At 44.9% G+C, this 23,214-nt stretch overlaps 1 protein-coding gene across 1 annotated transcript; it reads right to left on the minus strand.

Moving 5' to 3' along the window:
* Window positions 1-1,074: 1,074 nt before the first annotated feature.
* Window positions 1,075-22,941, minus strand: PROKR1 (prokineticin receptor 1). The gene is made up of 3 exons (XM_082426068.1): window positions 14,409-22,941; window positions 11,196-11,840; window positions 1,075-3,328 (listed from the first exon to the last, which is right to left on the minus strand). Exons 2-3 carry the CDS (start codon window positions 11,666-11,668, stop codon window positions 2,632-2,634), a joined length of 1,170 nt encoding a protein of 389 aa, XP_082282194.1. The 5' UTR covers window positions 11,669-11,840; window positions 14,409-22,941; the 3' UTR covers window positions 1,075-2,631.
* Window positions 22,942-23,214: the final 273 nt, after the last annotated feature.

Below are 23,214 nucleotides of genomic sequence, written 5' to 3' on the forward strand. Positions count from 1 at the left end.
ATAATTTTCTGTCAGTCTCACAAATCCTTCAGCATTCTTTTCCACAATGAGCATGGAACTTGTTTCATGCTTGAGGGCTTGCTGTGGTGATTGCCATTCCCATAATGTCTTTGATTTAAGAAATTATTTTTTAAATGTGTACTCACTCATTAGGCAAAACCTCCCAAAACTTTGTTCAAAACCTGCCCTTCTCTTTTACTTTAGTTCAGGAGATGGTTTGATTTTATAAAATAATGTTTTTATTCTTCTGTATTGGACAATGTGCATATCCCTTTGCATGCATTAGAGAACAGAAAAGAAATACATAAGCACAAGTGCCACCTTGTTGGGTTTTCCACCAGTTTCAGGGGAAGCCATTGGCTGGCCAGCCCACCGCTCAGTTTAATGAATCAGCCACTAATCTGAAAGAGGCGTGGTACCCTAGGTTCATCTCCTGGCTCACTTTCCACATGCAGACATTGAGCCTGTTCAAAGGTTTAGCTTTAGTTAATGTAACAGGCATAAAGTGGTCCTCAGATTTCCAGTCTTGGCACTCAAATGCTATGGTTTTACCAAAGCAGACTTATAGGAAGAAAATAAAAATCACTTAAATCTCTTTAGGATGGAGAGAAGTTTGTAGGCAAGAAGAACATGAAATAGTATTATTCTCAGAACTCGTATGATCATGGAATCAGCATCTATTCAGTGCTCACTCAGAAAACCATCACACTGTAACTTGGAAAAGGATGGGGGAGAGCAGATATTACAGGAACACTATGGTCAATGATTATATATATATATAGATTTTTAAATTTCACTTGATAACAGCACTTTCATTCACTGTACAATCACGAACAGACACAATATCTAGAAATATTATAGACAGGCAAACAAGTGAAAATTTGATATTTTAGGCTGAAAATCAGAAAGAGGTTTGGTTGTCACATGTAAAAAGCTCCTATTTAACACAGTCAACTCAAGTTTAGCATTCCTAATGGAAAAGATGAACATGACAACAAATTATATCATTTTATTATTGTTCAGTCCGAAAACTAACTTTCCTAATTTTAGAATGCAATCTGCGATTTTATTTAAAAAAAAAAAAAGAAGAAGAAGAATTACCTTCCAAAGCATGTTGGCTTTAGGCTAATATTTTAATTAGTTTTTATCCTCTGAGAGTATTCCGGTTAAACCATAGGGTAAGTCTGCTGGATGATGAATAAGAAGAAATAAATAGGTTTTTGAAAAGTGTCTTCCAGGGAAATACAGTAACTATTAGAAAAATAAACTTTGCTGTCAATAAAGAGTTGACTATGTTTGGAGGGGGAAACACCATACACATGTCACTTAAATAGCATTATAGATGTACTGCTCTAGAATTATTTAAGAAGTAAAGGACAAATCTGCTCTATAGCTATACACCCTCATGAAAATAAAACCAGACTATGAAACAAGTATCACATAGCCCAGATTCACGCTGGTTAGGAACAGTCATGGTTGACACTTCCATGACCACAAAGATGCTCTGATTCTGAAGTTTCTAAAACCCTGAGCTCATCTTCTGCCTGGAGACCAAGCTACCATCTCCTTTTATAATTCTGCCACCAAATTTCACTACCTTGTTGTACCATCATGTTATTAGGCACATAATGCATACATAGCAGGGCTAAGAGGAGCAAGGGAATATTCACACAAAGAATAATGAAAGGGGGAGATGGTGAGGTTTCTAGATACATAAGCTAAGGTGACAAGTCTTTCCTTCTCCAGGGCACTACACACAGCTGTTAGCCCATTCTTTTGATTACTTGCATGGTTGAAAGAGTTTTCCCACATATTATCTCACTGGCTCTTCACAACCACCCCATTGGTAGCTATCACAGGTATCATCTTTGTCCCCACCAAGAGGCTTTACCCAGGCCCACACAGGTGATGGAGCCAAGGCTGGATCAGGTCTTCTGATCCCAAAGTTCCAAATTCAAAATTCAAAACACCAAACAAAGGAGGTGGATTAGAAAGAGGGACGAGCCCTCAGTAAGCCTGTAGAGTCACTGAATCTCATTGTTGGGTCCCCCCCACCAACCATTTGTATGTTCCTTTCTTTCGTGGGTGCCCAGGGTGAGAATCAGGACCAAGGATGAGAAGAGAAAGTTGCAGAAAGAGCCAGAAGCCTGCTTTGTATTCTTGCCCCAGCCCTGCAAATGTTAGGAGTGAACTCAAGCTTAAGAACAATCCCAGAGATGGGCTACATCAGTGTCTGATGAGTAACTTAGATGGTCCAGAGAGACCCTCACCCTACAGACACATGTACCACAGTCTTAGATGCCTACTCAGGCTCCCTTCTGGAAACCCCATTATTCCAGGCTATCTCCCAACATTTTTCTTGGTTTAATCATTACTTCTTTTTGCCTATTAAATATCGTCAACATATATAGGTTTCACCAATGCCTACTCTTTGCACAAACTAGATGTTCAATGAATGTCGGCCACTGGTGATGGTGTCTAATCACACCAGTTTTAGAGATTCTGAGCTCCCTGAACACAGTGTTGACATATTTGTCCATTTGCTTTGCCCTATGCAGCAAACCAAGTGTTCTTGGTTGATAGCATGTACCTAAGCACACTGCTCAGGGTCCCAAAGGTCCTGATCTGGGGTTATTTCAGGATGATGCAGTCCACCTCTTCAGTGGCAGGCACCCCCGTGGTTTTGAGGTCAAGGTCCCCACTGGACTTACTCCCACTGTAAGAAGGCTTCCAGTGGAGCAGCATGATCTTCTTGAAGTACTTGATGGTGTTGTTCTTGACAGTCACGAAGCACACGGTGTTGACCATGCTGTTGCTCATGGCGATGCACTCAACCACATAGAAGATCGTGAGGTAGTGCTTCTCCTTCACAAACACGGTGGGGAAGAAGTCACGCACAATGGTAAAGCCGTAGAAGGGCGCCCAGCACAGCACGTAGGCGGTGAGGATGCACATGAGCACCAGGACCGTCTTCCGGCGGCAGCGCAGCCGCTTCCGGATCTGCTCAGTCTGGAAACCAGGGACAGCCTTGAACCAGAGTTCCCGGGAGATCCTGGCGTAGCACAGGGTCATGGTGACCACCGGGCCCACGAACTCAATGCTGAAGATGAAGAGGAAGTATGACTTGTAGTAGATCTGCTGGTCCACTGGCCAGATCTGGCCACAGAAGATCTTCTCCTGGTTCTTGACAATGATGAGGACCGTTTCAGTGGTGAAGTAGGCTGACGGTATGGCAATGAGAATGGACACCATCCACACCAAGGCAATCAAGCCAGTGGCTGTTTGATACTTCATGCGGGGTCTCAGCGGGTGGACAATGGCCAGATATCTAGGACAAGGACACAAATGGGATCAACCACTGTGGTAAGGAAGTGCTGGAGGAGGACGTTATTTTTGCAACATTGAGGCACAATCAAATGGTAGGTGTGGAGGGAAAGAGCAGTGTTATGTGGGCTTCCAGGAAAGGCAGACTTGAATGCCAGCTCCAGCTCCACCTTTTACAGCTGTGCAACCTCAGGCAATTTTTTTTTTTTAATTGAAGTATAGTTGATTTACAATGTTGTGTTAATTTCTGCTGTACAGCTAAGTGATTCAGTTATATATATATATATATATATATATATATATATATATATATATATATTCTTTTTCATATTCTTTACATTATGGTTTATTCCAGGATATTGAATATAGTTCCCTATGCTATACAGTAGGACCTTGTTGTTTATCCATTCTATATGTAAAAGTTTGCATCTGCTAATCCCAAACTCCCAATCCATCCTTCCCACACCCCGCCACCCACCCCTTGGCAAACACAAGTCTGTTGTCTATATCTGTGAGTCTCTTCTGTTTCTGTTTCATAGATAAGCTCAACTGTGTCATATTTTAGATTCTACATATAAGTGATATCATATGGTATTTGTCTTTCTCTTACATGGTCACTTACTATGATAATCTCTAGGTCCATCCATGCTGCTGCAAATGGCATTATTTCATTTTCTTATGGCTGAGTAATATTCCATTGTATGTATATACCACATCTTCTTTATCCATTCATCTGTCAATGGACATTTAGGTTGTTTCCATGTCTTGGCTATTGTGACTAGTGCTGCTGTGAACATAGGGGTGCATTTATCTTTTCAAATTAGAGTTTTGTCTGGATATATGCCCAGGACAGGCAAGTTATGTTTAATCTCTCTGAATCTCAATTTCCTTATCTGCAAAAGTTTTTTTGTTTGTTTGTTTTTAAAGATTAAATGTGCCAATATAGACACAATTTCTGGCACAGTTTAAAACACGGTATATACTCAATAAATGGTAACTATTATTATTAAATGTAGTAATAACATCTCCTATCGGTTTCTAGCCTGGCACTGTTCCCAGGTCCTTCCTGTTTTCAGGGCCATTCATCCTAATTACCCCACAGCTTAGAGCTAAAAGGACCTGATAATTCCAAAGAGTTGTTGGGAGGATTTGCCCTTTCTGATAGAAACAGTGGGCAAAGTTTTGCCTTCATTCCACATTTTTAAAAACATTGCTCTGCATGCAAAGGTGGAGGAAAATCATGTGACCATTTATCTTATTTTTCAGGTTGAAAAATGGAGCTTAGTGAGAGATGAGTGACTTTCTCAAGGTCAAATACCACAGGACTCTCGATAGAAAACATTTAACCCTATCTCACATGGTTGATGTGAAAATCAATTGAGAATATACACGAACATGTTTTTTAAACCACAAAGCAACAGACAGTAAAAGATATTGCTTTTGTTCTTTCCCTTAAAACCACACTGCTGTTACCACAGTTGTCCAGAAAAGAAGAGAGAGCATTTTCCGGGGGATGTGAGTCATTCGTGCAGTATGAAAGCCTCCTTCCCAGAGAGAGTGCACATACTTAGACAGAGAGCTCTGGTTTCCTGGAAGACGTTCTGTGTGTGGCAGGGGGTAGAAGCAGGAGAAGGAGAGAGATGGCAAGTGAAGTGGGAGGGAATGACTAATCAACACTGGAAATAAACACATCCTCACGTGTCCACAGCTTATCCCTGGTAAAGCCAAGGGCAGACGTGACAGGGGCCTGAAGGAAAGCTAAACAATTCTGTTCCCTTCGCAGCCGATCCCTTTGAGGTCATCTTACTTGGGATTTTGACTGGAAGAGGAGGGTCATTCTTTTTTTGTGTGTCATATTCCTGCTGTTTCTGTCCTTCCCACAACACAGACAGCCAACCCCACTGAGTGTCATCTGGAGAGTTCAGTGGCACAAGGCTTCTGCTCTCTTGTAGCTACCAGCTGTTAGATGAAGTTGGATGGGTTGGGTCAACCCTCTGGTTGCCCATCTGGCTGCTTGTCACGCTCTGCCGCCAGCAACAATCCCTGGCACTCGCCAGTCTCCCAGGGTGGATGCTGAGGGTGAAATGGGAATGTCTGCAGGGTGTTGGCAATGCTTTTGTCAATGCACATGAAGACCACGCTGCTCTTGCTGTATGGAAGGCACCAAACCTGCTCTGAGTCATAACAAAAACTAAGTTTCGAGCTTTTGCTCTCACCAGCTCTCTCCCTCTCTATCTACCCCACCGCATTCTGCTCATTACTCTCTCAAAGAATATTTCTGTATTCGTAATTGCTTGCTATATGAACGTTCACTATATGATTCTGTTCCTTCTTTTCCCACTAGTAATTTCCCAAGTCTTTATGAGATTTTCAAACTCAGAGTGTTTTTCCAATGAACACGTAGGGGAGAATGCTGATCTAGAAGACCAAGAATCTACTCCCAGCTTTGCCACAAACTTGCTATGCGAATTTTTCATTTTCTTAGCCCTGAGGACTCAATTTCCTCATCTGTGACATGGGAATGTCAAGTGCCTTACCAAGCTCACAGAGATACTGTGAAGCTCCAATGAGACACTGCACATAAACAATAGGCTATTAATATACAAGAAGAAACTCTTAGTATCTTAAAATGTATTTTTAGAGCTATTCTGTATAGCAAGCAATTTTCTTTCACCTGTTACTGGTAAATACTGCATTTGCAAGTTCTATACTACTTTCTATTTCATTGGACCTATTTTACTGGATTTACTTATCTTCACATCAAAATTAATCTGTGATTGCCCATCAGATAGTTAGTTCATCCTGACATCACCCCACCTCCATCCCCAAAGTTAGCACCAGGAGCTGTGCAAGAGGTCTTCCAAATACATTAACCAATAGGCAAATTGCAGAAAACTGTTTCAAGGATTGCCACCAGCCTTGGGTATGCTAGGCTCAGAACTCCATTATTAGTAATAGTTGCTTGACTTTGTAAAGCAACTTACAATTTACAGAGCGTTTTCAAATCCACACTCTCATTAGATAACCCCAACTCATTTGAATACATAAGGGAGCAAAGATGCCCACCTTACAGACGGGCAAACTGAGGTTTGAAGAAGTTAAATAACCTGTCAAAAGCCACGCAGCTAGTAATCGACAGAACCATGATGTAGACCCATCCGTATCTTGCTCCAAATCCAGTGGGCTCGCCAACACGCCAATTGTTCCTTCCTTTTCAAACCGGAGCAAGCAATATCCCTTCCTCCTGCCCTTCTGGCATCCTGGCAGCCCCTCTGTTCTTTTCATCATAGTCAGCTTCGACCTATTGATGTTCCAAAAAGGAGTCAGGCAATTGGCAGCTACTTTCCTTAGGAGTATGCCCTTGGCATTGTAGCGTGTCTACCACTACAGTGGTTCAGGTCCAGATCCACTTAGAGTCAGCATTTCCCAGAGAACAAAGAATGAAGGCTGCTGGACAAAGAAATGTCCAGCCACTAACTGTGTGACGACAGTGGGCTGGGTGATTAAGCAAAGAGCATTTGAGCTCCCTCTCTGCCCCAGGACTCAGCCCCAGGTCTAATCACCAAAGTGGCGGTCACAGTAGCTACTAGGCGGCTCATGGGATGGGTAGCAAATGTACAACCTGCTTTTTGGGCCAACCGGCCCCAACCGATAAGCTCACCAGGAAGCATTTGGGCTTCCTAAGGCTGAGTGCTGTTCCTCATGTCTTAGCTGCCTCGTCCAGACAGTACAAGAGAGCTGCCAACAGGCAGGCAGACTGGCCAGCTTCCCCTGGATTCTGGATAAAAAAAAGGAGGGACCCCAGTGCCCCATGTGCCTGAGATCCAAAAGATATACCCCGAGGACAGTGCAGGTGTCTCCACATCAAAGAGGAAACCCAGACCTGGGGGGACAGAGTCCTCTGAGGACATTTTGCAGTTCCCTGCTACCCTCAGGTCTGACTCCCTGTGCCTAGATTTTGTGATCTTCTAGAAGAGGACCCTATTCTTTCTGATCTCTACTCTTTTACATTCCTTGCCCTGTCCCCCCGCCCCCGCTCCCCGGACCTCACTCTCACCTCAAGCATTCTCACCTCTCGGCTTTTGCAAACACAGTTCTACCTACCCTCTTGGAAATCCTTTTTTCTCCTTTGCTGATCGTCATTTGTTGAAAGCCAGTAAAAAGTCTGTCTCCTGCATGAAGCCTCCTCTGATTATTCTGTTACGCCACAATCTCCCCCTTCTCTAAATTTCATTTCAAACTGACCCTTTACTTACCCCCTAACTTTCCTGTGATAGTTCTCACCCCTCCCCCGCACTCTGGATGGTAAGCTTCCCAAGAGCAGGGATCACGCCTTACTTCTTTTATAACCTTTTGCTGTCTGTGAATTCTGGGCACCTAGGATCTTAGTAAAACTTCACCCTCAGCAAGTACCTAGCACTGGATGAACAGAAACGTAATAAGCCGTGGTGACAGTTCTCAAAAAGATTGCAACTTTTTTTGGAAAACAGGACATCAGTGTGTTTACCCAGCATGAGACTGTCAGGCAGTCTGGAGCTCGATAATAAAATGTTGGAAAAGCAGATGAAAAGATTCCAGCCATATTTTGTATACAGTGGCATTGTTAGAGGTCTTTTGAGCAAGAGAGGGAGGGCTGTATGAGGCAGAAGATTAATTTGGCTGCAGTCTTGCTTTCTTCCCCTAGGCCATGGAACCCTTCTCGCTATTCCTAGCACCTTCAGGTTTGCTCCCGTCTCGAAGCCTTTGCACTTAGAATTCTCTTTGTCTGGAATGCTCTTTCCCGTCTTTACAAGGCCAGTTTTTTTCCCCCATCATTCAGAGGTCTGTTCAAATATCTTCTCAGAGACACTTTTCCTGATTCCCAGCTAGAGTGTCTCCCACCCTCGGTCACTCTCAGTGTTTGCTTGCGTGTTTGTTTGTTTGTTTTATTGAAGAATAGTTAATTTCCAATGCTGTGTTAGTTTCAGGTGTACAGCAAAGTGATTCAGTTACACATATATGTATTTGTTTTTCGGATTCTTTTCCATTATAGGTTATGTTTATTTGTTTTTGCTCAGAGTATTTCTCAGGCTCTGAAATTACCTTCCTTGGTTGCTTGCCTGACTGTTCTCTCTCCATCAAGCTCCATCAGCATAAGGAGCTTTTTTGCTTATTCACCATCGTATCACCAGTGCTTGAAATAGTATTTGTAACTTTGTAGTCGCTCTATAAAAATGCATTGTGTGAATGAATGAATGTTGAGGATGGATTGTGAGGGAGTAAGGTTGGCAGAGGGGCGGAGCTGAGAGACACCACCGCAGGAAGACCAAGAGGAGACTATGATAATTCAGCCCCTGGGTGAGCAGGGGGGAGGTTGGGCGGGGGGTGGGAGGGGATTGTCAGGGCCTGGGAATTAAGTGAATGCTGGAGAAAGGGAGAGAGCAGCCAGGACAAAGGGGACTTTTGAGCTTAGATGCCTGGGAGAACCATGGAACCAACAGTAGAAACAGAGAACGGGGTGGGAAATAAATAGTTCTGTTCTACTATATCTTGAGAGCCGTGTTTCTTAGAAACTTTGTATCATTATTTTTTTAATCACATCACAAAAACAATCACTATAATGAAAGCAAAGAGGTTAGCCAATTGGAAATAGTCATTAGTTTATCTGGTTTTGTTGTTGTTGTTCCTTTAAGGGTTAATTTACAAAGCATAACATCCGCTGTTTATTGAGTGCTTACTCTGTTTTAAGCATTGTTCTAAACACTTACATGTATTACTTCATTTCATCCTCAAAGCAACCCAATACATTAGGTTTTCTAATTATTCCCATTTTATACATGAGAAAATTGAGGCAGAGAAGGGTCAACTAACTATCACAAGGCCCTGCAGCTAATAAGTGGTGCGGTAGGAGTTTAAACCCAGGCAGACTAACTGCTCACACTATTCCTACAGAAATTTCATTAAACAAAAATAAAGATATTTTTATAACTGTGGCCATATTTGTTATATCAAGACAAAAATTAGTTGCCTAAAACTAACAAAATCAAACCCAGTGTCTGGGCTCAAGTTTCCAATCACAACCCCACTCCATGATGCAAAGCACGTTTCCGATTAAAATACCCACCGTAAGAGAAATGCCTGCAATATTTCAGACAAGCTGAGTTTCATATGAAAGGCGAATATGAGTTTGAAAGAGTTCAGTAGATGGAGGTGGATTGATTGACATAGATACTACCTCTTACATGTTCAGAATAGCCCAATGCCCTGATTTTGTCCTGGCTTCCATTCCACTTGAAGCCATTTCTTCCTGCAGTGTTACCCCTTTTTACGAGTAGCCCGCTCCATGGTAAAATGGGTCTCACCCAGGGAGCAGGGGCCCACCCCGCAGCAGGCACCTACCTACCCCACTTTCGGTGGCTGAGAGCACCTTCTGTGAAAAACTGTCTTGCCAGAGTGAAACTTCAGGAAATGACCCCATATGTTTTGTCCTGTTCATGTGCTAAGAGGGATGGTGGCAGCTTCCACTTTCAGAAGAGTTCAGAGACAAGGTCCCTGGAGATCTTCCTCAACAGCTGTGAAGGGAACGTGGGGGGCAGATACTCTGCTTGACTGTCCCCCTCCTGCGCCTTCTACAGATTCACCCAGGGTCCGTTCCTGGGTGGACAGAACACCATGGGGGCTTCGTGACTCACGTGGAAGAGCTTGGCCAAGCCTGGCGCAGGGATGACACCTCTGGACACCTTCTATGGGTGACAGACCGAGGGTCGTTTAATGTGCTAATTCCAATATCGTCCTAGGTTTTAAGGCCAGGCTCCTTTTCAACCCCCTGCCCTTGGGAGTGCTCTGTGTCTAGGTATTCTACCCCTGGTCGTCCCACTGATGGCTTCAGAAATCAAGCTCTATTTGCTGTGTTCCTCCCCGGAACACTGTCCTGGGGTGTCCTGATTGCGGGGGGAGGGAGCTGAACGCCACCAGAGCCCTGAGGCCATGGGACACGGAGACCATCTGTGCTTCAGGCTCTCTGGGTTAAGAGAGAGAGACGGGCTGTGCAGATCCAAGTACACAGAGGCCCGATTAGACCCTCAGGGTAACTGTCTCTGGACTGCAACAAGGTGTTTTGTAACAAGAGTCCACCTTTGGGCACAGGAGCCTGCAAAACTGTTCCAAGGGAACAAAAACTACTCTGGCCCATTAGCACAGGCAATTATACTAAATGAAAAGCCTAGAGATAACATAGGAAAGATTTGCATAGGCTGCTCTTACTGATTTTATTTACCATCACTAGAAATAGCTCTTCTGTACTGTTGTACACTAACGTATGAAAAGGAGCCAACTGATTACTGCAACAACCAAAAAAGAGTAAGTAAGCATGGGTCCCCTTTTTTGTTTTGTTTTGTTTGTTTTTTAGAACAAATCCCTCAACCGTGTTAACATTGTTAATCAACTATACCCAATATAAAATAAAAATTTTTTAAATCATCATAACAATAAAAAAAAATCAACCGGTGTTTGTAGGGGCATCACGTTTCAGTAGAGGATGTCTTGATGAGATAGAAACCTCCCGCAAGATTTCCAAGTTGACTCAAGAGGTAACTGCCTGAAACTTAAACTTGTCCCTCCACACCTCCTGGGAGCTGCCTACCTCTAGACCTTGGACAGATACAACCTCTAGGACATTGTCCATAACAGAGGGATCAAAAGCCTTCCTGCTGCCCAACTCTAGGGGGCTCCACTACCTCCTGCCTGCTTACCGCTGGAAAACTAGAACTCTTCTCACTGTTCAATAAATGGGCCACCTTTGGGCCCCCCATGCATTCACAGCTCTGGGGAATACAGATACCTGTCATCAATCACAACTGCCCCTTCGTTCATTGTCCCCACCCCTCACGCACCTGTCGATGGCGATGGCCAGCAGGGCGTTGGTGGAGACGTAGAGAGAGACGGTGCGCAGGTAGTTGACAGAGGCGCACAGCACGTGGCCGTGCTCCCAGGAGAGCTGGCGTACCACGTAGTAGTCCATCTCGAAGGGGCAGCAGACGACGGCCACCAAGAAATCAGAGATGGCCAGGTTGGCAATGAGCAGATTGGTGAGGTTTCGCAGCTTCTTGTAGCGGGCCAGGGCCGCGATGAAGATGAAGTTGCCAATACCACAGACCAGCATGATGCCCACCAGCGCCAGGCCAATGACAATTTTGGCAGCAAAGAAGGTCCGGGAATTGGTCACATCCTCATCTTCGTCCAAGGGCATATCATAGTCGCCATAGCTGAAGTTGAATGGGAAGAAAGCAGCTTGGGTTCCATGGGGGTCAAGCAGAGAAAAAGAGTTGGTTGAGGTGTTTGTGGCGTTCTCATCCATGACCCCCATGGTGACCTCCAGCTGGCCAGGTGAAGCCTTGAGCAGCGCTCCTGGGAATTCCTCTGGGGAGATGTCGTTAGGCTGAGGTCTCCCCTTTCTGCAGAGACTCAGCTTTCCCTTAATGAGTCAGATTGTCCCTGCAAGCGTCCTTGGGGTCCAGTATCCAAGCTCCATCCTAAGCCTTTGAAAGACATACAAACAATTGGCTACATATGTAAGTGGACCTGTCCAAATTTAAAACCATTCTATAAACTAAGCTGACCCATTAGCCACCTGCCCAGAGTGAACACTGGGTGATGGAGTGGAAATAAAGGAACCAGGGAAAGAAAACAAAGGAATCAAAACCACATACCCACTCGTTCAGGGAAGGTTAGATTGTTACAGAGACAAACAAGCACTAACTCAGTTTATTTCCCTTCCAATGAAGATTCTGAATGTTGCACTTTTTCTCAGGGACCAAAGTTAGGGAGGCTGAAGAGAACCAAAGTGACCTGCTCCAAACTCCATTCCTTGTCCTGACAGCCTGAACTTTGTCCTTGTGGAATTGTCCCATTCTGTAGCTTAAAAAATTATTCTGAATTCCACTGAAGAGGCAAGACTTTTGAGACAGGCCTGACTGCTCTCCATGCTTCTTTCCTTCTGGCAAAACACTGCTTTAAAATCAGAGCGTATGTAGCAGCTGCCTTCCCCTCTCCTCACTAGGTTTCCTGTTCCTACTTGCAAGTCTGCTGTGACCCTAGAAGCCAGGTACAGCATTTACCAAGGCCTGTCCCCAGACAGAGGCTGCAAGAGTGAAGTCCCAGCCTAATCATTGAGTGGCTTAGAAAGGGGACTCTGGAACAAAATCCTTCCTTGGCTGGTTGTGTGTGCTGAGATAAATAGCTTGAGCTCTCAGAGTTTCAACATCCTCCGGGCAAGAGATCAGTGATGTCTGTAAAGCATGGGGGTCCCTGGAGAGGGAGGATGTTACATCCTAGGACTGCAAGGAATTACTAGTGAGGACCCAGGCCTCCTCGGTCAGCTTCGAGGAAGAGGAGGGCACTCCTGACCCAGATGATGGGGCTGGGGTACCAGGAGGGGGTTGTCAGCTGCACCGGAGAGGATGGAGAACCAAGAGGGAGCCAGAATCCCCATGTCCCCTTCCCTCTCCCTGCAGCCCCAGTCCCTTCCAGAGCCTGCAAACATCAGGCCAGGTTGCTGGGATGTAAGAAGAGGCCTGGGGTCTAAGAGAGCTCCACAGAGGGCAGGAAATCCAGAGAGGGAGGGGAAGTGTGAAAGCCTGAGGTTCCTGGGAAAGGGAGACACAAGGAAGACTCCTAGGACCCCCAGGAAAGCATGCTGCCCACATCCCTCAAAGGTGACATGTCTGGAGCCTGCCTTTGGGGGTAGAACTAAAGTCCCTCTGCACAGGGAGGCCCGGCCCCAGTCCCCCGTCTTTCCCCCAACACTTCACCTCCATTTTTCGCAGATTTCTTTCCTCCTCTGAGCATCGGTCCTGCCCCTCTCAGGCCCTGCCCTTTGCTGCTATCATGTGTGAAGCAGAACCCAGAGCGGAAAGGTCAGAGGGAGCCAGGCTTGCCACCCAAGCAGGAAGGATGCAGTCGGCGTGGGACAGTCCTCGCCCCTCGCAGGCCCTGTGGGTCTCCGAGGCGCGCCACCTCTGGAGAGGGACCCTGCAAGCTCGCTACCTGGAAGACTCAAAGTCATGTTTTAAAAGCAAAGAGCATAAAAACTTCTTGGGGAGACAGGGTGTTAGGAGATTTGGGATTTGGGGAGAAATTATCCAGCGATCTTTTTTTCTCCTTCATTCTCACCTCCCCAAGAGGAACCCCATTGCCACCCGGTGTCCTCTGGAGCCCCTGAGTTTAGGGATCGCACCCCTGGCCAGACCTTCCCATCTCTGGAAGCATCTCTTTGCAGCCTCTGCTGATAAGCCCCCTCCTGCTGCCAACTTTGTCCTCGGAGCCTCAGAGGCTACGCCTAAGGACAGAAGGAGGGGACAGACCGGGTCCCCTGCAGAAATGAGCACGAGCGCGAGTCTCTTGAAAAGCCCCCTCCCCACTCAAAAGCCCCCGCGCCCTGGCGGCCGTGCCGCGCGGAGTCCTCGGAGCATCGCCCCGGAGGGCGCGCTCCGTACCTGCGGCATCCCGGCGCCGGGCGGACAAGGTCCTGAGCTCTTTATTCCGGGTCCGGGGACACGAGCCGCTGCTCCCAGAGGCCCATAGGAAGAGCACAGGTCCCCTCTCTCCCTCCTCTGCTCGGGGCTCTTTCCCGGCTGGGCTCTGCGGGAGTTGCGCGCTCGCCGCCGCAGATCAGAGGACCGCGGCTCCTCGGCGTGGCCACCACCCCCCCCCCCGCCCCCCTCGCTGTCCCCGCCCCGGCGACCGCGGGGCGTCCAGGGCCGGGGTGCCCGGCTCGGGGAGGCGTGCTCCGCCGGGTGCGGGAGGCACGAGGGGGAGGGGGTCCGGGCTCCAGGCAGGGGCACGTCGGGTCGCCCGGGCACGCGCGCGGCTGGGGACCCCGGGAGTCGCCCCGGGGCCGGAGTGTCGGGGACGCAGAAGCGGCAGCTCGAGGCGAGGACACGCGGGAGGGAGCGCGCGTTCCCTGGGCTCAGGCTCCGGAACGGCCGCCTGGGGCGGGAACGAGGGCGGTGGAGCTCGGAGCCCGGCTCAGCGCGGACTGGGCGCCCGAGGCTCCCATCCCGCAGGGCTGCGCCCGCCCCGGGGCTCGGGACTGCTCGGCCGCTCACCTGGGCAGCCCCGGAGCCACCGCCAGAGTGGGCGGTCGGGCCCGATGAGCTGGCGAGATTTCAGAGAACCGGGAGGCGCCTCCCCTCCTGCCCACACCGCCCTCGCAGGAGACGCTGGGAGCGACCCAAAGGTAGTTCCCTCAGACAAGCCCAGCTGGACGCCGGGGTCAGCTGCATTTCAGCCGCTTGACCTCTGTGTTAGAGGCTCTGAGAACCGCTTTCCGGAAAGCAAGGAAGTGGGGGGAGGGCAGCGGTGTGGATGCGGGAGAGAGAGGAGGCCTCCCACCCACCCAGGGATATCTGTTCCAAAGGCTAGGATGACCAGAGCTAACTTACAGAGCACAGATCTCCAAAAGTCTACAGATTTCTCAAGAACTTAAATATCAAATTAGCTTTTGATCCAGCAATTCCACGTCCAAAAAAGACTGAAAGCCAGGACTCAGATACTTGTACATCAATGTTCATAGCAGCATTGTTCACAACAGGCCAAAGGGTGGAAACAGCCCAAATGTTCATCAACTGATAAATGGATTTTTTAAATGTGGTGTACGCATACATTGGAATATTTCTTATCCTTGAAAAAAGGAATGAAGTATAAAAGTGTTGACGAGGATGTGGAGAAATTGGGACCCTTGTGTGCTGTTGGTGGGAATGTAAACTGATGCGGTCACAGTGGAAAACAATATGGCAGGTCCTCAAAAGTTAAAAAAAAAAAAAAGAATTACCATATGATCCAGTTATTTCACCTCTGGGTATATCCCCAAAATTATTGAAAGCAGTGTCTGAAAGAGATATTTGTACACCCATATTCATAGCAACATTATTCACAACAGCCAAAAGGTAGAACCAATCCAAACGTCTATCAACAAATGAACGGATAAATAAAATGTAGTAGGTACATGCAACGGAGTATTTTACAGCCTTTAAAATGATGGAAATTCTGACACATGACAGGATATGGATGAACCTTAAGGACATTATACTAAGTGAAATAAGCCAGTCACAAAAAGACAAATACTGCATAATTCCACTTATATGAGGTACCTAGATGCATCAAAATCATAGAGACCAAAAGTAGAATGGCACTTGCCAAGGGCTGAGGGGGTAAGGGAAGGGGAGTTCCTATTTAATGGGTACAGAGTTTTAATTTTGCAAGATGAAAAGAGTTAGGGTGATGCATCGTGGTGATGGTTACATAGCAATATGAATGGACTTAATTCACTTAACTGTACACTTAAAAATGGTTAAGATGGTAAATGTTATATGTACTTTACCACAATAGAAAAAATGGGGGAAAAAAGAAATGAAGTCTTGATACATGCTACAATATGGGTGAACCTTGAAAATATTATATTAAGTGAAAAAAGCCAGACACAACAGGATAAACACATGACTCCACATATATGAGGTACCTAGATTAGGCAGATTCATAGAGTCAGAAAATAGAATGAGGAAGAGGAATGGTGAGTTATTGTTTAATGGACACAGAATTTGTCTGGGTTGATGACAAAGTTCTAGAAATGGATAGTGGTAATGGTTGCACAACATTGTGAATACACTTAATTTCACTGAAGTGTACACTTAAAATTGTTTAAAAACAAAACAAAACAAACAAAAACATAAGCCATGGGCTTCCCTGGTGGCGCAGTGGTTAACAATCCGCCTGCCAATGCAGGGGACACGGGTTCGAGCCCTGGTCCGGGAAGATCCCACATGCTGCAGAGCAACGACGCCTGTGCGCCACAACTACTGAACCTGCGCTTTAGAGCCTGCGAGCCACAACTGCTGAAGCCCGTGTGCCTAGAGCCTGTGCTCCGCAACAAGAGAAGCCACCGCAATGAGAAGCCCGCACACCACAACGCGCAGCAATGAAGACCCAACGTAGCCAAAAATAAATTAATTAATTAAATTAATTTATTTAAAAAAAAAAAAAAGCCATGGAAGAGCTCAGACCTCCTTAGTAAGGCATCAGAGTTTGGCCTCTAGTTGTCCACAATGGAAATGAGGCTGCCAGGGGTCTGGACTTTTACTCCTCTTTGCCACTATCAAACTTCAGGCAAGTCACAGAACTTTTCTGAGGCTCCCTTTCCTCATTCACTAAATGAATGAGTTGAGCTTGCACTAGGAAACCACTGCCAGGTTGCAGCACTTCATACAGTATCCTCCCCTGGCCCATATCCCTCCATGGACACCATCTTCTGTTATTTCCACAAAACTACTGTCTTTTGCAAAAATGCTCCAGCCTTTCACATTTCTGAGTCTCATGTCCCCTAGGACATGGAACACGATAGCAGTTAAAAGCATGACAGATAGAGTCAGCTATCTCCTTTCTACCTAGTACTGCACACAGGGGCTGTGTGACCTTGGACAGTGTGCTAACCAAAGCCTAGCTTTCCCACTTGTAAAATGGGTGACAGTAGCTCCTACTGCACAGGACTGTTGTGAGGACTGGATAAGATGAGGCAGGTAAAGTGCTTGGTGCAATGCAGGCCCCTGATAAATGCCACCAGTTACTCTCACTCTGTGATTCTTTCCATATATTGCTCCCTGAGGTCCTAACCAACCCTTGAGACCTACTCATGTGTCATTTCTTCCAGGAAGCATTCCTTGATTCCCCCAAGGCTATTCAAACCTTTCCTTGCCACTTGGTGCCTCTCTTCAAATGTATTTCTGTGTACCAATTTGCTTTCCATCTTGCACAGTTTCCTGAAGAAGAGGTATGTCTCCTTCATTTTTGAATCCTGTTCTGTATTGTTTCTCAAACTTTCCTGATGATAAGAATCATCTGGGGTGCTAGTTAAACATATGGATTCCTTGATCCCGCCCCAAACTCAGGGAGGATATAAGATAGACACATGTTGACCTGTCATTCCATATAGCATATATGTGTTCATTCCACAGAGCATGTCTTCCTATTTACTCAGAAAATCAAAAGCAAAGCACAGAGTGCATTAGTTATCTATTTCTGCATTCCAAATCACCCCAAAACTTCAGCACTGAAAGCAACAAATATGTATTACCTCACTGAGTTTCTGAGGGTCAGGAATCTGGGAGTGGCATAGCTGGGTGGTTCCAGGTTCAAGGTCTGTCATGAGATTGATGTCAAATTGTCAGCCAGGGCTGTACTCTCATCTGAAGGCTCAAGTGGGGTGGGGCTGGGGGATCCACCTCCAAGTTCACTCACAAGGTTGTTGTCAAGCCTCTAGTTTTCACTGGCTGTTGCTGGAGACTTCAGTTCCTCCTCATCATGTGGGGTTCACTCTAGGCTGCCCGAGTGACCTCACTACATGGTAGCTGACCTCCCCTCTTCTGCAATATGCTATTTTTCACACACTCACGCACACCCTGCCACAGCGTTGGCAGGGACCACACAAGTGTGTGAATACCAAGAGGGGGATCACTGGGGACTGATTTGGAGGCCATCTTGGAGGCTGGGTACCATGCAAAACTTAGAATTTTCCTATTTCCCCTTCAAAAACCTGGCAATGAATGGTTCTTGAGGCTAACAATAATGCTAGCCACAATGAAGACATTTTTGACCTTCAGAGTAGTGAGGTACTGGGTGACTTCTGGAGTTGGAGTCATGAGGGCATAATTGGAAGAATTTATTGACCAGGACCCCCATGGGGGAAATGGAAATATTAGAAGCAGATATAGTCTGGCAGGTTCTATGCACTGCAGCTCTTGGTGGGGACTCCTTTGAAGGACTTAGTCCCTACATGTCAGTTTCTGCCAAAGGCTTCAGGGGAGCCCCCTCCATCTGTGAAGCAGACGTCTGGGGCCCAATTTTAATAATTCATCTCTGTGACAGAGTTAAACCTAGGCTTATGGCAAAATCTGGAAGTAAAAATTGTTTAAAAAAAATAAGGAAAGGAAATGAGTTTTAAACAATCTGGAACTCCAATGATGTAATTTCTTTTTCAAATGTGTAGCCCCAAAGACACCAATGACCTGGAAATTTTTTCTGTGGTTAGAGCCTCCTGCTGCAAGGGGCACATTCCTTGCTTCATCCCACCTGCAAAGCAAGTCACAATATCTGAGAGAATTTCACCTCAGGGAGCCCTCACCCAACAAAACCAAAAGAAAGAACTCATTTGGAAAGCACTTTTTTAGTGCTTTTCGGTACCCCTCACCCCTAAATAATGTTCTTGAGCTACCTTGGATTTTTTTCCTTTCCTATTCCACTGGCAGGAATCATCCCAAAGGTGCTTTGAAGTTTCATTTCTTCATCACATCATTCTATAATTATGTCCTTTGGTTTAGACATGAACGTTTAACATCTTGGGGCTTTTTTCAGCCATGCAACTCCCGTGTTGCTCTAGTAAATACCACTTAGAAACCCAGCTCAAGGAGAGCCTTAGAGGTCCTTCAGTGAGCACTCTTATAGCGAGAAAAGAGCAAACAGATGCTCAAGAGGAAAGGCCTTTAGCCCAAGGGAACAGAGTAGCGTGACTTCAGAGCTCAGACTGGAATCCAAGTCTCCTGAAATTTAGCTCAGCCCCGCCTCTCTGCTTAGCCACACCCACAGGACACATTGCTACCTGATTTCAATTTACCCCTCTTTCCATGCTCCTTGGCTCCAGGGTTCAGCCACAATTCCTCCTGTCTGACAAATTTTACTAAATCAGCTTATTTTCTGCTTTCATCAGATTTGTTCCCTGGGCACACACTCTCATCCAGTGCCATGAAAAAAATCAAGAATTCCTGGAAGACACCCAGAGCTGGCTCAGAACTCATCCCGCCTCCTTTTTCAATGACCTCCCCTGTACTTGAGCCAGCAATGCTTGATCGGCTTCCCAAAGCCCACTCAGCAGGTTGTTTGGACTGCTCTCTGCCATTCCTCTCCAGCTCCCCAAATCCCTCTGGAGGAGATGTGAAAGGAGATTCAGCTAGGCACAGAGACATGCTCTCATTCCTGATGGAAACCCAAACATGCCAAAGATGTCAAATCTCTTGTTACTTTCATTGGTTTGATGCCATCCCTGACAACTTCTTAATGGTCGACAATATTATTTATATATTTATCTGGAGAAATAAACAGGTCATGGCTTATAAGAATGTTTTTTTTGAAAAAGAAGAGAAATAAGAGGATATTTTACCTGTGAATATCAAAATATTATGAAGGCTCAAGAAGACAGCAGGTAATGAGTTTGAGCAGAAAGTGCGCTCACTGTTAAGATCTGGATACATCCCGGCATGAAGTCTAACTGTGGAATCATCAATCTGGAAGATTTTACATGGGGACTGTAATGCAGCTGACACGTGGTGTCTGCCTCGGATTCCAATCTTCCTAGCTAAGTCCCAGGTGAAGGGGCTACAGGCAGCAGGACTCTGGGACACAAGACAAAACAGGGAGGGCTGTTTGGGGGCTCCTGGTACACAGTGGCTAAGAAAGGCCTTCTCTCCTTGTTTAAGAAACATTGCTTGGTTCTGATGCAATGAGGACCACATGGAATGCCACGGTGCCCTGGCACCTTGCAGCTCAGCTTCTGAAGACGAGATGGGTCCTTTCCACTGACTTAATGCGCTCTCAGAGGGAGTAGCACAGTCAGGCCCCCAAAAGTCTTTATGGAGGATGTGTTGGGACGTTAAGGAGAAGAAGGTGAGAGGATTATTCAAGAACTGGAATGATAACCACCACTGCCTCACGCCCCACCCCAGAGACTCCTAGAGATAAGGGGCTGGAATGTTCTGATTATGGAGGTGGTGGCAGAAGTGAGTTATATCTTTATGTGGGCCCACTGTACCCACAGGCTAGGGAATCCTGGTGAGACTGGAGTTACAGGAGAATTCATTACAAAGGAAGGAGCCCACATCACCTCTATCACCAAGTATAACACTTAGAGATAGAGTTGGTGAATCATAGCCATCGTCTTACTATGTACTTTGTACTCACATTGTCTACTAGTATTCTTTGATTCAGATAGTTCATTCTTATAGTTTCTTCTAAGGAAAAAAATAAATATTCATAACACTATAAAATAATAAAATGTAAGAAAAACCCCAAAGTCATCAAAACTGGGTTATCAGTTTCCTAGGGCTGCCATAACAGAGTACCACAGACTAGGTGGCTTAAAGCAACAGATATTTATTCTCTCATAGTTCTGGAAGTTAAGTCTGAAATCAAGGTGTTGGCAGGGCCATGGTCCCTTTGAGTCTCTAAGTAGAATCCTTCCTTGCCTCTTCCTAGCTTCTGGTGGTGGCTGTCAGTCCTTGGTGTTCCTTGGCTTACGGCTGCATCACTCCCATCTCCGCCTCCATGGTCACATAGCCTTCTTCTCTGTGTGTCTCTGTCTTTATATGGCATTTTCCTCTTATACGGACACTAGTCATATTGGATTAGGACTCACCCTGATGACTTCATCTTAACTTGATTATATCTGCAAAGACCCTATTTCCAAATAAGGTTACATTCGCAGGTACTGGAAGTTAGGATTTCAACATACCTTTTGGGAGGACACAATTTAACCCATAGCAAGTATACATTTATGTATGATGGAATACAATGTAGCTATCAAAAATAGGACTATGAAATCAATCTATGCTGTTAGAAGTCAGGACAGAAGGACAGTGGTTACCCTTGGGGAAGAGAGGTCACAGGCAAGAGCCATTTGGAGGGTTTTGGGGGTGTTAGTAATATTCTTCTTCTTGATCTAGTAGCTGGTTACATGCATGTGTTCAGTTGGTAAAAATTCATCCAGCTGTACACTTATGAAATGTACACGTTTCTGAATGTACAATATATTTCAATGAAAAGTTAATTAGGACATAGTGCTGTAAAAGTATGTTGACTGACATGGAAAGATAGTCATGATACATTACTGAATGGAAAAACATCAGGTAACAAAACCATATTGCAATATGATTCCATTTGTAGGGGAAATGTATGCATCATCTAGAGAAGAAAATGTCTGGAAGGGCAGAGGAAATTGCTAACACTCAACTCAGAGTGGAAAGAAAATACAAGTGTTTTCCCCCTCATTTCCACTATTTGTATTTTCTGATTTTTTTATTGAAGCTATATTATTTGTATAATCCTTTAAATTTCATAAATGAGAAAAGGGTGAATTAATTACAACAAATAGGAGATTCACCTATTAGGGGAAATCATTAATTTAGATCTTTATTTCACACTATATTCCAAAATGCAATAAGGAAGGATTAAAGAGTTGAATTCAAAGAATTAAAAACTGAAAGAAAACACTGATAAAAATTTATGAGATTCATGAGATCTCAGAGTAGTAAAGCCTTTACTAAGCAAAAAACAAAAAGGCAATAGATGAACCCCAAAGGCAATGGATAGAATTTTCTACATTAAAACATTTGAAAGTCAGAAAAACCATAAACAAAACTAAAAGATAAATGTCAAACTAGGAAAATTATTTATAGCAAATATTGCAAACAAAAGGTCAAGATCCTTAGTATATGAAGTACTGTTACTTTGTAATAAGGAAAAAGCTGGTACATCGAAAGAATAATGGGCAAAATATACAAATAGGCAATTCAGAAAAAGAAATGCAAATAACAATGAAATGTATTTTAAAGGGCTTACTCTCACCAGTAATCCAAGAAATTTCATCTAAAAACAATGGAATAAAATTTTGCCTATCAAATTAGCCAAGATCACAAAATGTAAAAATGGAAATTGGATCAGTAGCTTAATTTAAGAATTCAAATCAACACTCTCACTTTGGGAATATCTTAAGCTTTCTCTTAATCTTCAGCCTTTACTGCATTCTGCCCAGAGTTGCTTTATAATAAATGTGAGTTGATCCAGTTGATTTCACACAACCATATTTCCCCCTTCTGATTTTTAATCTGTCTGACATTTGCTTGAATTTCAGCCAGGAGAACAGCCACAGGCACAGGGCCAAGAAGATGATGTCATTCCACAGAAAGTCAAGTGTCAGAGTTCCGTGCTCCTTGTATGTGTAGAGAAAGGCACAGGAAAAGACTGAACTCAAATTAAATGTAAAAATGTGTAATTAATCTTTTGCATGGTTTATTGAATAAGTTACAAAACTGCCTTGCATTCAGACCATTTTCAAGTTGTGTGTGTGTGTGTGGTGTGTGTGTGTGTAGACGGTTGTGCAGGGGCGTGGGGGGAGGTGGAAGACAAGTGATATGCATGGCAAACCCCTGGAAGCATTTTTATCACTGCCAAAAGCCAGACTATAGTGATATAGCTCATCTAATGAAACTGCTCTCAATGTTGATTAACCAAAAGGCGGGGGAGGGCTGAAAGGCGTGAATATTGAGACAAAGGACTAGGACTTCCTGTAATTTAGGTAAAGTAGAGCAGAAGCCATCACTTGGAAGGAAGGGTCTGAGAAGAGTTGAAGCTGCCCAGACAGAAATGCCACTTTGTATGGCAGCACTTAACCTCCTCATCAGCTTTTTACCTGCTGATGATGTCACCTCATCCATGTTCAGGTGTCTCCAGACTCTACGCTCACCTGCACCTGCTCGTGCTCTCTCTCTCTCTCCCCACATCAAATACTATTCTCAAGAGTAAAGAATACATTATGTGTGTGTGTGTGTGTGTGTGTGTGTGTGTGTGTACTGTTTAATTAGGCATAGTATGTGAAGTATATATTTCCCATGTTTTTAAGTTTTGTCTGTGATCACAAAAGTAACATGTGTTGTTGTTAAAAAAAAAACAAACCTCAAACCATACTGAGTATAGAAAATGAAAATTCTCACACTTACCTTTATCCCTAATCCCATTATTAGCAGTTTGGTGTGGGTATTTTCCTAAAAACAGAGTATCTTAAAACAACCTTATATAAAATTTATTAATGCAATA

The sequence above is a fragment of the Balaenoptera physalus genome (assembly GCF_965194825.1).
Source record: "Balaenoptera physalus genome assembly, chromosome: 15".
NCBI lineage: Eukaryota > Metazoa > Chordata > Mammalia > Artiodactyla > Balaenopteridae > Balaenoptera > Balaenoptera physalus.

Excerpts from the sequence above, each read along its gene's own strand:
- PROKR1 (XM_082426068.1), bottom strand. The coding sequence starts at position 11,668 with ATGGGGGTCATGGATGAGAACGCCACAAACACCTCAACCAACTCTTTT. Across the intron at positions 3,329-11,195 it reads CTGGCCATCGCCATCGACAG|ATATCTGGCCATTGTCCACC; the intron begins GTGCGTGAGGGG and ends TCCTTGTCCTAG.